Source organism: Gymnoscopelus braueri (assembly GCF_963280865.1).
Source record: "Gymnoscopelus braueri genome assembly, chromosome: 12".
NCBI classification, from domain to species: domain Eukaryota; kingdom Metazoa; phylum Chordata; class Actinopteri; order Myctophiformes; family Myctophidae; genus Gymnoscopelus; species Gymnoscopelus braueri.
Genome location: NC_137614.1, coordinates 27,463,251 through 27,480,261, shown reverse-complemented (window position 1 = coordinate 27,480,261; position 17,011 = coordinate 27,463,251). Strand labels below are relative to the sequence as shown.

General features: G+C 38.6%; 1 protein-coding gene across 2 annotated transcripts; it reads right to left on the bottom strand.

The window, feature by feature from the left end:
* Nucleotides 1–1,582: 1,582 nt before the first annotated feature.
* Nucleotides 1,583–15,872, bottom strand: ada (adenosine deaminase). 2 transcript variants are annotated; one of them, XM_080445496.1, is made up of 11 exons: nucleotides 15,751–15,872; nucleotides 10,258–10,319; nucleotides 9,190–9,312; nucleotides 7,371–7,514; nucleotides 7,040–7,155; nucleotides 5,415–5,539; nucleotides 4,070–4,141; nucleotides 3,265–3,366; nucleotides 2,802–2,869; nucleotides 2,581–2,710; nucleotides 1,583–2,175 (listed from the first exon to the last, which is right to left on the bottom strand). In XM_080445496.1, exons 1-11 carry the CDS (start codon nucleotides 15,796–15,798, stop codon nucleotides 2,071–2,073), a joined length of 1,095 nt encoding a protein of 364 aa, XP_080301622.1. In that variant the 5' UTR covers nucleotides 15,799–15,872; the 3' UTR covers nucleotides 1,583–2,070. The 2 variants fall into 2 exon arrangements, with proteins under 2 accessions (XP_080301622.1, XP_080301623.1); XM_080445497.1 differs by having other exon boundaries at nucleotides 15,741–15,811.
* Between the last annotated feature and the right edge of the window lie 1,139 nt (nucleotides 15,873–17,011).

The following is a 17,011-nucleotide window of genomic DNA, read 5'->3' as shown; positions in this document are numbered from 1 at the left end:
ATTTGCAATGTTAATTTTTTTGCAATGTTAAATTTTTTTGCAATGTTAATTTTTTTTTTAATTTTTTCTTATTTCCACACAACTCCTTTATGCTATATTAATGACATAGTTAAATATTGAAAATGGGTGGATTTCCCCTTTAACTGAAAATACCAGATCTACAAGCTCACAATGCTACACGTTGCAAGCTTGTAGATCTCCTATTTTCGCCGAATGTATGTATTTTTTCCGAATGTTCGCCTATTATGACATGCCCAGAATAGGGAAGCTAGGGTTCATGTGGTTAACTGAGATTTCTATCAGGTTTGAAAACATTGAACCATATTAGCGCTTATTATAACCCTAGAGCTGGTTGGTCCTTGAACAGTGATTAATCTGAGAATGTAGCAGAGAGTGGTGCGGGAGCCATAAATATTATTGAATGCCACTATTGTGTACATTAGGGTGGCTACAGGAAGCCAGTGTTTACATTCCCATCTAGAATGCCCCCCTGTTCCCATTTATTTCCATATCAAATAAAGAAACAGAACATGTCAAGACTATATTTATTTTTTAATCTAAAAAAAGAAAAAAGAAAGAAAAAAAAAAAAGAACCTCTGCACGTGCCGAGCTTTATGGTGTCCAGTTCAAGAGTGGTTGTTTAATGTTACGAAGTACTGTATAATATGGCAAATTATTTGTTTATTTTTATACACCAATGTTCTGGATAATTTTCAGTTAGATTTTTAAAACGATGCATCAATTGAATTGCATTCATCCCCATATCATTATGAACTGTAAAACCAATTCAGTGAACTCAGTTTTCGTCCTTTGAGGTAATGGTTGTATGCCCCCTAGTGTTCATGCATATAACAACATTTGGTATTGAACTTGTTTACCTGATGCAACCTATATTTTATATAGGGGGAAAACTAATTAGTGACTAATTAATTCTTTAGGCAACCCGACAGGCAACAGAGATTACACAATAGCTTACAATGTGTTTTCCCCACAGGCCTTTTGTTTTTTAAATCATGCACTATAATAAATCAAACTTCACCAAATTATACATATTAGAGAAGTTAATGACAATATAATGTAAATTCAAGAAGGATATTAGTTAGCTTGAATTAGTTATGACAATGATGCTTGACAATAACCATGGCCCAAATTATCTATGGTCCTGAATAAAAAGGATGTTGCAACTGATTTCATATACATGTTATCTAATGTTGCTGCACCAATAGTTAATATTAAATATGTTCATAAAAAATTGACAATGCTTGGATTTAACAATGTTGGGACAATAGCAACAGACAAGCAATTCAGATCACAGAGTATGCTACACACATCTTCATAATTACCTTTTTAAAAGCCAGACATATGGAATATATATATATATACTGTATGGCTACCATGAACAGTGGTCAAGGAAGAACAAGGTTAATACTGCAAGACAACTAGGGTAGCAGGTAAGCATCATAGTCATAGTAGCGTATGAATTAAATGCTTGATGAGAAGGAAATGGAAAGATGGTAAGTCACTTACTGTAAGTGCCTGATGGGGTAGTGACAGCGTGGTGAGGGAAGAGTCTGAGGGGAGGCTGGAAATGAGGTTGAGTCTGAAGAGATGGGTTGTCAGACTGCGATGGGGAGTAACTGAAGATGGACATCTTCAGTATCAAAGAAGGGAGGTCATTCCACAGCTTTGGAGCCAGGAGGGCGATGGCCAGATTATTGTATGAAATGGAGGCATAACTACCTTAAGACTACAATTACTTTTTATTGCTTATTAGTTAAGACCATGATATAACTTTATAAACTCCTCAGTAAACAAAAGTAGTATAAAAAATATATCAATACTGCTAACACAAGCATTTATAAATATGTGCTGTAGATGTTGTCCCTTGAGTATTAAGAGATTAACAGTCAGTTCAGTACAGAGATGTACAGTGCTGGTTCCGCAGAGCATAAAGGCTGGTTATATGTGTTTTCAACGAGGGAGACATTCCTATGTGTCTGGTGGTGGGGGTGGGGTACGGTTGGTTCCTGTGATGACTTGCATTGCTCCCTCATGACTTCAGTGTTTCTATCAGAAGGCAGTGTTCTCCACCATCCCGTAGGCCTCGTACAGTTGGTTGAGGAGATCCTTCTTCTCTTTCTCGGGCAAGAAGCTGGACTGAGCTGAACAGATATTCTACAAGACATGATAAGTAGAATTTAGAAAACAATGTTTTCAATGTTTGTGTGGTATGCGCATTGCGCACACACACACACACACACACACACACACACACACACATTACATTACATTACAGTCATTTAGCAGACGCTTTTATCCAAAACGACTTACAATAAGTGCATTCAACATAGGTAGGGAATGAAACTACTAATCACCAGAAGTCTTAAGTGTATTTCCTGCAAAAACAAGCAACCAAGAGTATACCTAGCGCTAAGGTAAAAGTGCAATATATCAGCTACCTACTTTTTTAAACAGACACACACAGTCTGTCTGTTCATCTGTTCGTACGTACATAAGTACAACATACGTATGTACGTAATAATGTATGTATATGCTGTTAAAGTCTCCATTAGGCCTCACCAGTCTTTCGAATTCTTCCTCTGTAAATCCCATGTATTTGTGGCAAGTGTTGTAGTCTAGGTTCAAGGTCGAGTTGAAGATCAGGGGGTCATCTGTGTTCAGGGAGTAGTTGGCTTTGTCTTTTCTGAACCTGCACACAAAATATAAGCATATGAAACAAACAATACAAGTGAAAACTCTAAATGAAAGACATAAATATTGTATTAATAATGTCAGCTTACATGATGGCAGGATGCTTGGTAAAGTCTGGGTCACAGGCACCTGTTAATTTGCTGGACACAGGACACACCTGGAATCACACACAGTAGAACACAAATGTAAGAGTGAATAATTCTACTAAAACCAAGACAAATCTCTACTAACCTTTGACAACCTTTACCCTTTTACTGGTGGCACATTGCTCACCACTAGATGTCACTGTGTCATCAGAACCGTATCCCTCCTATGTTATCGCGCTGCTTTGATTACTAATAATAATGTTATTCCAATTTCTGATGTGATATCAGTCCTATCATTGTAAAAAACTTAAAATATATTACATATTGGAAATGATAATGATAATAATTGCATTGCAAAAGATATTGGAGATAGGCATAATGACCTTGTCAGAGATATGTTTATGATAAACTAACTAGTTATATTGCACACAATAAAAATGGTTCACCGTGAGTGGTTATACTGTACCTCAAAGTGCATGTTCTGGGCAAGCAGTTTTTTGTACAGGCCTTGGTCCTCCACTGTTCTGTATCCATGTCCAATCCGTTCTGCTTTCAGACACTCTACAGCCTACAAATAATATTCAATGTATATTATATACACATATAGGGTTCATTAAGTAGTTTCATAAAAGAAGAAGAAGAAGAAAAAAAACACACGAAAGTTGCTACCAGATAAAGCAAGCAATTTCTGAAGGTACGCTGTCTTTGGTTGCACAGTTGGCCTGTCACTTTGACAGATATTATGTTCATAGCCTAATATATACTTCGGCATACAATCGCATAGTGATGGCAAGGAACTAAGTCTATTTACTCAAGTACTGTACTTAAGTACAATTTTGAGGTACATTTACTTTACTTTAAACTTGTACTCCACTCCACAACTTGTACTTTTTACTCTACTACAATTATGCTTTATTTACTAGTTATTTTGCAGACTTAGATTATTAATACAAAACATACTTTAATGATTTAAGCCGTATTTTATACCGTGGCTATTTATGCATTGCCAGCTTGTAGATCAGCTATTATCAAAAAAGTTAAAAACATTTTCCTGTGCACTTCTTCCACCACTGCAACCACTCACAGAATGTGTTGCATTTTTGATCCTTCAAGTAATGACCAGAATTTTTTTTGCAAGCCACAATATCGTGAGATATGGTTTCTGATTAAATAGGGCTAGGCATTAAAATATTATGTTGAAATGGATGCTAAGGAAATCTGTCTTGCCCTTGTCAAACCACAATCCCCGGGAGTCCGGAAGGAAGGCGTACCTCTTTCACCACGGAAGCTGGGCCCACCTCTCCTGCATGAACTGTTCTGTGGATCCCACAACGCACTGCTTCCTGTCAACATCAGCGGTCATGGAATCAACAACAGTGCAATCACCCGAGCAATCACGCCAAACATCTGGTTTTAAAATCAATGACAACATTCCAGTTGTTTTTGAAATTAGACTAGGTTACTCATGTCCTCTGAATGCGCTCATTTTCCGCATGTTACACACAAAATGTTTCATACTGTGGCATTGCTAAAGAGAAACATGAACAAAACATCCCATGAGTTTAAATAATATTTTTTCTTGATCCAATTTACCATTAGCACACTCACAGTGGGGGTTCCCATTTTAATCATGTAAATGATTCCCCACATCATGTGAATGGTTGTGTAGTTTAGAAGATATCACTTCTTAATAGAGTGGCTCTGAGCCTTTTGCTCATATGTTTGGCTTTTGTCACACTAGAACTTTAAGCAGATGTTGAGATGTGTGAGATCTGCCATGTCAGATTATTGTTTACCCTCTGTATCCGGTCCATATTCTATTACTATCCTATATGCAGTTTATGGTAAGTGCAAGTTGTTTACAAGTTGTTCACATTCAACGTTTAGTAGGCCAAATGTATACTTTGTCGCGCAGAGAGTATAAATTAAGAATTTCTATTTATAAATATTTTTACACAGTTTGTTACTTTCACAATATCACACTGGTTACTTAAAAGCATACAGTGAATCAAGTAGAGTCCAAATTTGACTACTTGATTCTCTACATGTGAACTCTGGAAGTTTGTAGTCCTCCATTTGCAGGTCCCTTTGGATGGTGTTCAACGATAACATGAAGACACCAGGCAAATGTCTTTTCAAGGTTTGTTTAGTTTTGGCCATGAATGGGATTTGCAATAAAAGAAAATACATAAGTTCCACATACTTTAGACAATCACAGTAAAGAACATAAAGGTTCATATTTATTTATTCTGAGGTTGATAATATATACATATACAGTATGCAGTAAATTGAAACATGTACTGTTTTCATCCATTTGACATAGATGATGAGGACTTATAATAAGTGACTAAAGTCCTCTTGTCAGTATTGCTGAAGAACATCATACAGGCAAAACTGATTATGTAAGTATCTACTGATATCCTCCATAAGTACATCCAAAGGCAGACATCTTATACTTACTATACTTGCAGGATTACAATAAAAAAATAATGCTTTGTGCAGTTAGCTTGTCAAAGCATATCAAAGTTATTTATTAAGCAGTAGTGACATGTTTATAGTTTTTTCTCATATAGTTCAGCCATAAAATCTGAGGTTTGGCATAGTTGCACTGCTTACCTCGTAGGCCATCCTGTGTCCTGGGTAAGCTTCACAGTTGAGGGACTCGTCACCTGCCAAGTCAATGGCCACTACTCCTTTATGGTGATACTTCTTACACAGCTCGACTACATCCATGGACCAGCCTGTCAAATCCAACACGTTTCATGAGAAAGCAAATAAATACCATGGGGTTGTACTATCATGTCTAGCTTATGCAGATACCTTGATTTAAGCCTAATTTATACCTCATCATATGACTGTAGCTCACCAATTTTTCAAGTAAAAAAACAAACCATCAAATTAATGTATCCTCAGGGGGATATGAGTCTGTCCATTTTATTGTAGATGGAACAACATCCCTACCAGGGTGTGTTGTGAGTCAACACACCCTGGGAGGGATTCAGTTGGTTGTACAGTGATGCAATACACACTTGAGAAAGAGCCCCTCCATAGTATTGGGAAAGGAACAGCTTAGGCAGCATGCAGTTTTGAGAAAATAACATGGCACCATGGAGGTGAATGAGCACCCACTCCGGATATAGAATACTTCCAACAATAATTGCTGAAGTATTTCTTTGATAAAAGACATATCCACCAGTGAAACAATTTGACAAAACAATTTGTTTTATGATAAAACAAATTATACATTTTAGTGAATTTATCTTAAGCCGTAACTCACAAATAAATTGGATTTCATGTAATGTAATATTTGTGTTTTATATTATATATACTGTCCAATTAATATTATGTTCTCGCACCACATGTAAATTCAATTATGTATATAATAAAGTATATTATTTAGTACTGTAGTAACAATTGCAGTGCAATATTAGGGAATCTTTTGACTGCTTCTCATGCAATGTTATCTACATAGTTCAGTGTGATGGGTTTCATTTCAAGTGGCTCCTAATGTAGAAGGATATGAAAAGAGGTAGGATACGCACATCCCCACAAAGGTAATGTCCTCACACAGAATATAATGCTGTCCCATGTTTTATTCAACAAACAAACAACGTTTCACCTAGATAGGGCTTCATCAGGTTTATTAACCTAATGAAGCCCTTCCAGGGTGACGTTGTTTGTTTGTTGAATAAGCAGGGAACAGCATGTTCAGGAATTGGGTGCGTTCGTAAATATGCACTGAGAGGTGAGAGTGCTGGTGACCTCTCTGGTCATTCGTAAATTGAGTGCAGTCGGTGCCTTGCCATTGAAAGTGCTGCGCCCTCGATGCACTGAGTGTGCACACTGACCGACTATACTGAGAAGCAGGGTTGAGCACTGATGAAAACAACAATGAAGAAGTAATAGCTAAATGCCTATTAGACAAGGCAAAATGCATGCTAAACGAGGCAAGACGAGTATAGGAAGTAGTGAGGTACAATACAGACGACAGGCACAGAGGCACAAAGCAACAATACATTACCCTATACAGGCAAGACGTGTTGTTTTTAATGGCCGTTCATAAATCAACTGAACTAAGCGTGCACCGCTAGAGCACTCTGAAAACTGTGCAGATTCTCTGTGCGTATATCCAAACGCAACCATTGCCTTTCTTTCCTAATGTAGAAGGACCAGTTAATAGAAAGGAGGAGCTCTTCTCTCACACGGCCATTTGGCCAGACAGACACATGAACGTTCATTACTTGGCATGTGGCGCATGCAGCATAGAATGGACCTGGCTTTGATATTAAAGGCCTTCTCCCCCTCTCTCAGGCCTTCATTGACTAGCTGCACCACCTCGTCTGGGCTGAGGTCACCTCTGTGGAGGAAACAAAGCCACAGAGACATAGGTTTGGAGTGGTAGAGAAAGACGGAAAACGGAAAGCATTAACTGATATACATGTGTATAATCAATCTGCACAATGTAATGCTGAAATACTAAACACTGTGAGTACTAGCTCAATTATCAATATATCTTAAAATACAAGGTTTGTAAATTTGAAGCTGCAGGAGAGCATCGCGATAAATACTTACTCTTCCTGGTTCCAGGGGATGGGTTCCACTTGGGTATTAGCCAGGAAGTGGGGGCTGTATCTGACCTCAACATAAATCACCCCCTCTTTGGATTTGTCTTCCACAATCTCATAGGCTATTCTCTTGATGGCGTCTCTGTCACCGCTATCAGTGTGACAAAACAAAAAGCAGATGAAATGGCACTGTGATTTATCACTTATATTTGAATCACTTGAGTCACACTAGCTATTATTAAAGGACTTAATACATTGCTAATAAATTCAACAAAACCATTGGCCAAAACAGACGAAGGGGAAAATAATGTTCTGAAAAGGTTATCTCATGAGAATCACCCTCTCTTTTCGACTTGACTACACACGTCTGATCGCACATTACACGATGTACAGCAGAGTAGGTCTTTGAAGACTGTGTATTTTATTGGTTACAAATCTGAAATAAACTAACTGGGTTAAAAATGAAACAAAAAAACCCAGTTAAAAATAAGTAGTTGTGCAGGTCATACAGAAGTGTACTGGTATTCATTTTAAAATGTTCGCCATCTGTTTTTTCCCAAATAAAACTGACTGTGTGCAAGGGGCTTAACATTGGTTCCAGCATTTACATTAGTAGTGTGAACGCTTGCCACAGACCACTAAATTCCTGTTGTTCTCTTCTCCCACTAAAACCCTCCCTCTCCCCAGCATCCATCTGTTAAACTCATATACAACATGAACTAACTGAACACAGCTAGCAAGTTCCCTATGTCACTGAAATGGAAGAGGAAGCAATATTGCACACAAGCTTTTCAAGAGCCTCGATATAGAATGGCCCATTCAGCGGAAAACAAGGTGATGTTTAGCTGTTGCAGACAATCATGAGTTGTTGTTGTTGTATTTTTCCACACAGTTCTAGGGCCATTCAGTATCTGAATCTGTGTTTTGGTCCTTTCTATACCAATCAGCCTAGAGCTTTTTAAAGTCTTTTGTGGCAAGTCCAACTCAAGCCCTGATTTTTGCAAGTCCGACTTGAGTCTAGGTCTATCAGCTCTACCCATGCCCACAATTGAATATCCACACCAGTTTAGCAGTGCCTGCCAGTTACCAAGGTTATGCTACAGAATCTCAAAACTACAGTAGTACTGTATCTATACTAGTACTACAGCAGGCCTGTGAGATTTAACCCTGGTATCCCTATTTTGGGCACATTTTCAAAAAATTACTTTTTCAATAATTGCAAAAATAGCAGACCTATAATGTAAGCTTGTACATCGGCTATTTTCGCTATATGTTGTACAACAAAGTATAGGGCTTAAGTGGTTAAAGTTCTTCTTTGAATAAGCTTCTGCTCTTGCATTTTAGCATTGAATCATTGGTGAAATCTCATTATGTTTTTTGCTTTCACAGTCTGCAGTAACAGTACAGAAGTCGCTATTTCTGTGTTAATCCTGTTTGTGACTTCCAAGTCCAAATCAAGGCTCAAATCTCAAGTCACCAGTGACACTGTATACAAACTATTAAAACTCACTCTAGAACAGTAGCCAATGTGTCACTTAATCCTGATTATGGTCACATAATGTGTTCATGTTCTGCAAGACAGGCCATTTAAAATCACTGTCTGCTGCACTTCAGCATGCACAGCGCTTCTGCTCTGTCATATAGGTGGCAATCCCAGCAATCACAGACAGGGTAGGTAATATAGTAGATATTATGGTAAATTGCGGTTTCAAATGATCGCTTACGATCGGATGACACATTTTGTTAACCTTCGGAGCCACCTTCTCCTGCACAGCATGGAAATACTTTGACTAATTCTGAGTTCCTACTTATCATTCTGGACTTACGCAATGACATGCATGTACTCAGCAAACTTCCCAAGAAACTCGGTGAGGGTTGCAGGCTTTTGGACAATAATTATCTCAGTCATCTCCTCTACAGTATCCGCTGGCAGAGTGATGCCTCGCCTCCTGGTAGGAAAGAAAAGGGTAATTGCAGTTCAAGAGAAGCACATCTAGCTTGATGCTGAGGTTCATTTGTAAAGGAAAAGGAATTTAGGAGTTTTTCTCCCCTGTGGTTTGAGGCTTTATTGTGACAGTTTGGAAAAGCTCAGAGTGGTATTATAGTGTGGGGGAGTAAGAGGGGGAAAGCACTGTCAGGCGTAAATAAAGGTGTGGTGGTGGTATAGTGTGTGTGTGTGTGTGTGTGTGTGTGTGTGTGTGTGTGTGTGTGTGTGTGTGTGTGTGTGTGTGTGTGTGTGTGTGTGTGTGTGTGTGTGTGTGTGCGTTATCTATTGCATGTTACATGCAATAGATAACATGTAACATGTCCCTATGTGGATGTGCCTATGCATGCATAGGCATGCTTCTCCCAAGCATCTCCCACGCATCTCCCACAGAGACTGTGCCATGCATATCCCTGTGTGCACACACACACACAATACATACACTGTGACAATGACAATACACCGTGACAATGGGAGCTATTTAATTATTAGCCTACAATATAGTCCTTATGACCTTTTCTGAATATAGCCTCATAGGATTCCATTTAGACAAATCTTGACCCATGCCTTCTCAGACAACCTAGTGCCGGTGAGTTTTACACACAAACTGTATAACTCAGATATGAACCCGGTTTCCTGTGCAAGTGCTGAAGTCTTTACCATTGAGCTAATAGAGCATGTCTACTTGTTAAGGTCAAAATTTGTGTCAGATCCTGTGTCTAGGTGAGACATGACATTTGACAGGATCTAAATGTCACAGTAGAAGAGCAGGGAGACAAAATACAACCACCCCAATTGTATACGTTATATTGTATTAACATACATTTAATCATTAAAAGGTTACATAGTGCTGCTTTAAGTGAATCAATGCTAAAACAAAGAAACAAAAAAGGATAGCAGATTAACTTACTCGGCAACATCAAGAATAGTCTGAACTCTGATGGCGCCATCGAGATGCACATGCAGCTCAACCTGTGAATAAGAAAGACAGTCAATGGCGAACAATAAATCAATCTATCAACACAATTTATTTTCAATACAGATGAGACCTCAGTCTCAATGGCCATGAGCTCAACACTGCCTGTCTGAATCAAAGGGTCAGACAGTCAGACATGGCCGTAGTATAATGAAAATACCCCCCACCATAAATCCTAGCTTCTACAACAGCCAAGGGCAGAATTCTGGTCATCAGCTATGACCGGTGGGTTAAGGTTGAGATTGACATGTAATCCCCAATTGTTTCACAATTTGCGACCTGGTGGCAAAATAAATAAGTATATAGTTTTATTCAAAATCGATTTCAAATTCTAGACAAATTATCCAGGACTTTTTAGGAATGTACAATCTCTTCAAATTCCTAAATTAATCAAATATATTGGTAATATGTGTAATTTCTGTACATTTGTGACATACTATCAATGGATTTTACATACATGTGCATAAGGTTATCAAAAGAAAGAATAATAAAATATACAGTGGCATTTTGCTATTTCCTTAAACAATAAAAAAAAATGTGTCTCCTGGAAATGTGATGAGATGCTTTGGAATTTGCACACAGAACAAACGGCGGCCTAGCTTACACATGCAAAATTTGGAGCTCTTGTGTCAAGTGAATGAGATATGGTAAAGAGAACTGTGCAGGCACCCAGAGAATTTCCTGAGAACAATAACACCTACTGTGAGGCAGAACTGATAACCATAGATTAAAATTCATCATATTCACTGGCCACGGAACTGCTTCAGATGCTACGGTAGGGTTGAATATAAATGATCTGGCCTCTTCCTTTGATGGTATACTGTCCTAGATGATTTAGAATAACAATATCATATCTCACTTTTATCTCATGTTTTTTCTAGGCTATTACTGTATGTCCTACCCACTTTTCCCTTTATCAATGGATTATTAATGGTCTAATTTAGTCTTAAATACACAGTGCTTCTATCCTGCTAAAGGACACTTGGTCTCGTTCTCTTGACCAAGCAAGTCTTGCTGTGCTCCATACAGTGACCATACATTCTTTCATGCTTACAACCTCCACCAAGGAGGTTATGTTTTTGCCCCATTCATCTATCATATCTTGAGTAAAGTAAAAGTAAATGCCAGATTTCCATTGAGTTCATTGTTCACATCATAGCCACGGGAACGAGGGATGCTGTGTGGGGCGGCCGCACCCCCACTACCAGGTACCGCACCCCTACCCACCCAGGAGGTTGAAAATGTATGAATATTACAAAATATTGCAAAATAAATATGTCACCTAAATTTGTTAGGCTTTCATTTTGCCTATTAATTTGAAAACGGGGCAAGCAATGCATTTCTTTCCATGTCGTGGCTTGTTTTTACTTTCCTTTGGCCACTACTGTCAGGGGTAATCTGTTCACAGTCAAGGGAAGTATGCTGGGGAATGAAAAGGTAGGAACTTGAAATATCACTGTACCACCTTTCCTTTCTGGCATTATGTTCCTTGGCTGTCTGACCAGGAAAAGGGGTAAAACGAGAATGAATAAATCAAGACACATGTTGTTCTATCTACACATGGGAGGAAAACCACACTGCACTTAAGGTGAAAAGTAATCTCAGCCATACAATCACATGGCAGGAAATAGGAGAGAAGGAGAACATTAGAAAAGCTTAATTTAGGACATACAATCAACTGCGTGAACGTATGGAATGTATGCCTTTCCGCTCTGAAATTATGGACATTCATAAGATAACAATGTTTGTATCCAACAGCGGCCCTTAGAGCCTTACGCCATTGGTAAAAACAATTAGTCAGTGATTGCTTTAACATTTCTATAGACCAGCTTGGAAAAGGGGAGGAAATGTCCTGCGTGAGAGGGGTATGAGGTAAAATGATGCGATGTGACCAACTCGGGGCTCCTGAATCACTGCCCTATATAAAATATCGATTGACCAAACCTACCTAATCACCTTGTTGTATATCAAATAGCGAAAGAAGCTGATCTTCTATTATCACTGAATGTCCGTCTACTTTCACAGAATATTCGCCTATTTTAGTGAATGTTTGCCTATTGTGATTGTGACATGCCCAGAATAGGGATGATAGAGTTTGTGTGCCAGCCTTCTAATTATTTGGTTTTATAAAATATTTTCTTATTCTCTTCATTTTGCGTGATTTGAAGGCCAAGGTTTCTGCATTGCATGCCTCCACAGGCCATTTATAATGTAAATATTGTGATTTAAATTTTGCATTCTGGTGTCTATTGTGTCAATATCTGTCTCTATGCTTTGTGTGTGCTTGCTTGTGTGTGACACGTCTTCTAAATAGAAGATGTGTAGAAAGCAAATGTTTACAGAAATGAGTCATGTTTACAGTTGATGCTGTTAGTTTTCAAAATTCCTCTTTTATCTGACACACTGGGTTGAAGTATTTGACATCAGCACACAGCTTTAGAGTTTAGTGTTACAGTTCCAAGACAAAGGACCATTGGCTAACCCATTTGTTCCCATATGTTTTCAGCAGAGACCCAAACGATAATTTTGTTGTCTCCCCGGGACCCAAACTTAGAAAAATTATGAATGAATCCTTAAGCCCTATTTAATAGTGAAAATAGCAGATCTACAAGCTTGGTGTGAGCTAGTAGATCGGCTATTTTCACTATATTTCTTAAAATATTTTTTCAATATATGGATTTTTGGGGGAACATTTCAGAAATGATTTTGTAAAATATTTGACTTTTTTCATATTTTTGGAAATATTTTGAAATGATAATTTACTCACGACCCACAAAAATCATTCCGCAACCCGAAAATGGGTCCCGACCCAGAGTTTGGGAACCACTGGGCTAACCCATCAACAAGTCTAGGACATCCTCTGGGAGTTGTACTCAACGTTGGGGGAAGTTACTCCCAACACTGGTTGTACTGAACTTCTTCTCATCATGCATCTCTTGACTAACTGTGTAGGTCATTCTATGGCTTCAGTCTGCACCTGAACAATCCAGGTCTTTGTACCACCTACCTACGACGACGGTGTCCTGTGCCAAAAATAGATCTATAAAGCCACAACTGTTCAAGGGTCAAAACTGTCAAATTCCACAAAGAAAGCTGCTTCTGCCAAAAAAATGCCTCTCTACATTGATAATTCGTCAAAATAAATCATATTGTTGATCAAATTCTGTTCTTTTTCAGAAATATGGTAATGATAATGGTCCAAAATTATGTTAAAATGCTGTTTTTTGTTTAATAACATATAGGCCTACTGAAAGATGTACCATACCCCCAAACGGATTGGGGGAAGGGGTCTTCCAAAAAGCCAGGGAAAGACCATGCATATCATTGCTGTCGGGTGGTACCTTGTATGTCCAAAACGTTTTTAATAATGTATTATTAAGCCCACAACGCGTCTGAGCTTGTAGATCTGCTATTATCACTACTTTTGTGTGACGCTTGTATAATGAAGTAGGGCATTCATTTACGAAAACATCTAAAAAGTTTGAAATATGGAGAGGTTTCTGCCCGACCGCAACAATATATGATTCCTAGAAAGATTTTTTATCTTCAGAGAACAGTAAACTTAAGCTTTTGTTTCCTTTATGTATCTACGCCTGATTTATACTTAGTCAGCCCAGGTAACAAGTCAGATACACACACTGACAGCCATATGGCAAAATGTTTTTGGTTTATCTTAGTTTATTTTTTAGCTTGAGCACTATATATATACACATACATATACACACACACACACACACACACACATATACATATATACATATATATATATATATATATATATATATATATATATATATATATATATAGCTTCTAGAACTGCTATTTCCATGGAATATTCGCCCCTAGAATGGGTCTGCTAGGGTTCATGCAGTGGTTGCGAACGCGGAAGGAGGCGCGGCGAAGCCGCGCCTCCGACCAAGTGGAGCTTACTATGTAACTCTGCTTGGGTTGTGTCTCTGTCTGTCTGTATCTCTGTGTGCACTGCCTGTGTGCAGCTCCTCTGAGATAAGTAAATGTCCAATTTAGACGTACCATACATCAAATGAAAGGTCTTTGAAAACTGAACACACCTGTCAAGGTTGCGTTTAAGCCCGCCCCTTCCCCCGGAAGCCACGCCCCGGAGAAGGCTCCTAAAAACTCCCCATTGAAACCCCATGTTAAATGAAAAGTGCCCGAATCGCTCCGAAACTTTTTCTACCCCCCCTAAGTGGGGGTCTACGAACAAATACTTCGGGCTCGGATTTTGGCTCCGCCCCCCGGAAGTGGGTGAAACAGGCACTTCAAACACTTTGTTGAATTGTTCAAAAACATTAAAAGTTTTTTTTTTGGGAATTTGTATTTTTCTAAGATGCTCCTTTTAACGCAGATTTTTTTTTGATTATTATTTTTTTTTTTTATTGGTTACTTTTTTTTAAAATATTTTATTTCATTATTTTTTTTAATTTTTTGGCGTTCGCTTACCGCGTTCGCGCGTCTTACTTGTCGTATGTATCTATTTTTAAATAACCAAGCTGGTATCAGTGTTGGCCAATATGATCAATGTGTGACATTCACATGACATGTTTACATGACTATCTCTTTGTGTGCCAATGTTTTACTGTACTCTACTGTACTGTACACATCACGCGCACACAGCATGCACGCACACACACACACACACACACACACACACACACACACACACACACACACACACCATAGGCTACTTCTTTAGTCTTATCTCTCTGAGGATCCAGTTTTTTCCTCATCTCTTATCAACTGCCATGGGCATGCTGACTCAGACAGTGCCATGACTCCAAACTGTCCAAAGGCCACTTGTTGTGGACATACAGGCGATTGGGCCTATCTATGTTAATTGAAACTGATAAGTTTTAAGCAAACTCCACGTACAATTCTAATGGGATGCAATGGCATCCCCATGCACATTGCTGGAGAACTGTGGGAAGAAAAGTAGTCTAGTAATATGTAATGACAAGCTATTTTCAAACAACATATTGAGACATCTGTGGAACCACCATGAACTTCTTGCGTAAGATGTGCTTCTTCTAGCTATATATATATATAGGAAATACAATAAAATGTGTAGTCTATAAGGTTTTTCAATTTCAATTAGCCATCATCATCATCATTCATCATCCAGTAGTGCGCATATAGCAGCTGGCTGTGGGGTGCTGCCACAAATTGAATTAAGGCACAAAGGATATAATAGCACAAAAAATCAATGATTTCAGGCAATGAACCACGTGCTTTTATGATCAAACAAGTGAAACAGAAGCTTTTTCTATAAAGATTTCATTTTACCAACCCTGTTACGTGGCGATTTGTCTGGGATATTCTAAGAAGGTTTAGGCTTCCATAGTTAATCAATAATTCACTACGCTTAAATCATTCATGACCACATGCTTATAATAACTTACTGCAGCCTACCTTAGGCTTGTTGAATACCACTTGTTGTTCGGATGAATGTTGAGCCATCGCGGAAACGCTGTGACTGCTGGTGCGTATAGTAAGAGTGTGTGTGGTGCGGATAGTAGGAGTGTTCAAGCTTCTCCCGGTGAGAACTCGTAGTCGTAACCCGAAGCCTATCGAAACCCTACAAACTGTTGTATACAACATGCCGCGGACACGCCTTTATGGACCATCCAACAGGAGAAACTGCCGCAATTATCCTTTCATCTAGAGGATGCAGTGCAAACCGGCTACAATGTATCCAGAAACTCTGGGATCCTATCCTACAGAAACTCTTGGATCCTAGCTAGTCTATACACGGATTAACGAGCTCGTTTAGCAGCAGCTTTATACACTAGCTATAGCCATATGGGGAGGTTTAACTGACATGGACTTAATTCAATTAGCCTATGCCAAGCCGTTACACAACATAGCCTCCTACATCATTGACAGTGATGTAAAAGTGTATTGTGATTGTGAACAACAATGATTGCCATAATAACTATATAGAAAGTAGGCTATAGATGATTTATTAAAGGTATTAAACACCTGCTGGTGTAGTAGGCTTTAGGCTACTATGTCCAGCCTTGTGCAGTACCTTATTTTTCTTTAACTCAGTTCATGTTAACCAATCGCAACTGAAAATGACGCAATCAAAGGTAATGATAATAATTAATAATTTAATTACCAGGATATACGCTGGTAGATTATACAGATGCAAATTACCAGCTCTGTCAAATAACCAACATCGGTAAGTCATTAGATCAAGTCAATTCAGATGTGGATTTATGAACTTTTTCTCAAGTGTGTCAGACACATTTTCTTATAGCCTACTTAGGCAATTTCACCTACACTTTGCCCTGTGGTTTGACCACTGGAGCTGGATCAAGATTAGCCCTGAAACATGACTGTCATGACAGTCATGGAACCACTTGTTCCTGGTTTGCAATTTTGTAACATTTACAATTGCCACATCTACACAAACGTTCAAATTTCAAATATAAAGTGCTTACCCCCAAGCCACGGATGTAACAAGTTGAAGCGCACTGGTCTAAGTACCCGTATCATCCGTATTGTTCAATAAAAAGCATTTTAATCCGATTGACGGCCATTTTCTATTTTTTATAATGTATCAGGATGCAATACACCTCCCAACCAATAGGGTCGCGTAGTTGAAAGCATCGGGGAAAATTCGGAGAAAATGGCCGGCGATCGGATTAAAAAGCTTTTTATTGAACAA